Source organism: Clupea harengus, chromosome 7 (genome assembly GCF_900700415.2).
Source record: "Clupea harengus chromosome 7, Ch_v2.0.2, whole genome shotgun sequence".
Classification (NCBI taxonomy): Eukaryota; Metazoa; Chordata; class Actinopteri; order Clupeiformes; family Clupeidae; genus Clupea; species Clupea harengus.
The window spans coordinates 24545581-24548080 of NC_045158.1; the positions used below are offsets into that span (position 1 = coordinate 24545581).

Here is a 2500-nt window from a genome sequence, read left to right on the forward strand (position 1 = left end):
AGTTGAGAAAGGCTGTTAAGCCTGTATAGATTGACAGCATTTGCTGGTTTGTTAGGTCCGAGGTATGAGCTAGTTAGCATTATGAGCTAGTTAGCATTATGCACGGGTAACTCTCCAAATGAGCATCATGCTGGACTTGTGACTCTCTAAACCAGGAATCTTCAGCACTTTAACAGTGAATGTACAAACACCGTAGGAGAATAAAAGAGAGAGATGGAGGAAGAGAAAGAGAGAGAGAGTGATAGAGAGGAAGAGAAAGAGTGATAGAGAGGAAGAGAAAGAGTGATAGAGAGGAAGAGAGAGAGAGTGATAAAGAGGAAGAGAGAGAGTGATAGAGAGGAACAGAGAGAGTGAGAGTGATAGAGGAAGAGAGAGGAAGAGAGAGTGATAGAGAGGAAGAGAGAGAGTGATAGAGAGGAAGAGAGAGAGAGAGCACAGAGGAATAGAGAGAGTGAGAGTGATAGAGAAGAGAGAGAGATAGAGTGATAGAGGAAGAGAGAGAGAGAGAGAGCACAGAGGAATAGAGAGAGTGAGAGTGATAGAGGAAGAGAGAGAGAGAGCACAGAGGAATAGAGAGAGACAGAGTGATAGAGAGGAAGAGAGAGAGAGAGTGATGCAGAGGAATAGAGAGAGAGAGAGTGATAGAGAGGAAGAGAGAGAGTGATAGAGAGGAAGAGAGAGAGAGTGATATAGAGGAAGAGAAAGAGTGATAGAGAGGAAGAGAGAGAGAGAGTGATACAGAGGAATAGAGAGAGTGAGAGTGATAGAGGAAGAGAGAGAGAGATAGAGAGAGAGAGTGATAGATAGGAAGAGAGAGAGAGAGAGAGAGCACAGAGGAATAGAGAGAGTGAGAGTGATAGAGGAAGAGAGAGAGTGATAGAGAGGAAGAGAGAGAGAGTGATAAGGAGGAAGAGAGAGAGAGAGAGAGTGATAGAGAGGAACAGAGAGAGAGAGAGAGTGATAGAGAGGAAGAGAGAGAGAGAGCACAGCGTCTCACCATGGACCTCCAGGCTGACTGAGATGTTGGATGATCCGGCCACGTTTATGGCCGTGCACACGTATGTCCCAGAATCCTCTGTCACGGCCCTTTCCACGTGCAGACTGCCGTCACTGCGGAGGAACACTCGACTACTGAACTCCACCTGGGGAACAGGTAGGGATGTTGACGTTGACTGTTTTGCAGTTAATCTTGGTAATAAATCTAAACAATCATTTAATTGTTACAAGTATTTTAAAACCTTAAAAATACAAACGTCAGTCAGTGTGAATATAGGCTCATTTGAGTTCTCTGACGTTACGTGTGTCCTATTCTATACAATCTACTCCCCCTTGCATTTAAACTGTCACTAGTGGACACGTCCGTAGCGCGTCAGTTTACTTTTCCTGCTAAGTGCTTGGACAGGTTGCGCTGTTGCGCGTGTGTCTGTGTGCATCCCCCGGTAAACACATCATGACTGCCACTCCTCTCACAAACACATGCACTTTAAACACCACATGTTTTAACTGTTTGATTCAATCAACTTTAGGTATGAAAACAACGTCACCTGTTGTCCATTATGTGTCCAAACCCTTTCAGGAAGAGGCACGCCGTCCAATAGCATGCAGGGAATAGTCAGGGACTGACCAATCACGGTTGTGATGACTGGAACGACTTGAGCCAATAGAGGGGGTTCTTATTGAGAAAAAGAGAGAAATGTAAACCCTTTGTGAGAGTATGTGGGATGACATCACATTAAGTCTGACTACATCATAATGTGACCTCTCCTAGAGGTGCTCGCTATGGTGCTGTTGAACACCTGCTAACATTTGAAAGTGCCTTGAGACAATTTTATTGTTATAGTACTATATAAATACAATTTAATTTTATTTTATTTAATTTAATTTTATTTTATTTTATTTTATCTAATTTAATGTAATCGAATCGAATCGAATCGAATCGAATCTAATTGAATTGAATCGAATTGAATTGAATTAAATCGAATTGAATCGAATCGAATAGAATTGAATTGAATTGAATTGAATGACAGATATTCCAACCCCAGTGACGGCGACTGGACCTGTGAAGTAGACTTACCCAAACCAGTGACTGTAACTCTGGCTTCTGTTCTGATGGATCCAAACGGGTTCTCAGCTTCACAAACGTACAGGCCTTCATCGTCCAGCCAAACACCTGGACACAGAATCACAACACCTCAGCCGAAAGAGATCATAGGTCAACACTACGCGAGAGTAACTGTGTTTAGAGTGGTCATGGGTGTTTTACTACAGTGGAGTAAACTGTGTTTAGAGTGGCCATGTGTGTTTTACTACAGTGGAGTAAACTGTGTTTAGAGTGGCCATGGGTGTTTTACTACAGTGGAGTAAACTGTGTTTAGAGGTCATGGGTGTTTTACTACAGTGGAGTAAACTGTGTTTAGAGGTCATGGGTGTTTTACTACAGTGGAGTAAACTGTGTTTAGAGGTCATGGGTGTTTTACTACAGTGGAGTAAACTGTGTTTA

The 2500-nt window shown here is 42.8% G+C and overlaps 1 protein-coding gene across 1 annotated transcript in view; it reads right to left on the bottom strand.

The window, feature by feature from the left end:
* hmcn2 (hemicentin 2) overlaps nucleotides 1–2500 on the bottom strand; it is a 61293-nt gene that overhangs the window by 49989 nt on the left and 8804 nt on the right. Inside the window, exons 9-11 of the mRNA XM_031569872.2 lie at nucleotides 2075–2170; nucleotides 1545–1672; nucleotides 998–1142 (exon numbers count right to left, since the gene is read on the bottom strand). Coding sequence (XP_031425732.1) covers nucleotides 998–1142; nucleotides 1545–1672; nucleotides 2075–2170 — 369 coding nt within the window. The remainder of the gene's footprint in view (nucleotides 1–997; nucleotides 1143–1544; nucleotides 1673–2074; nucleotides 2171–2500) is intronic.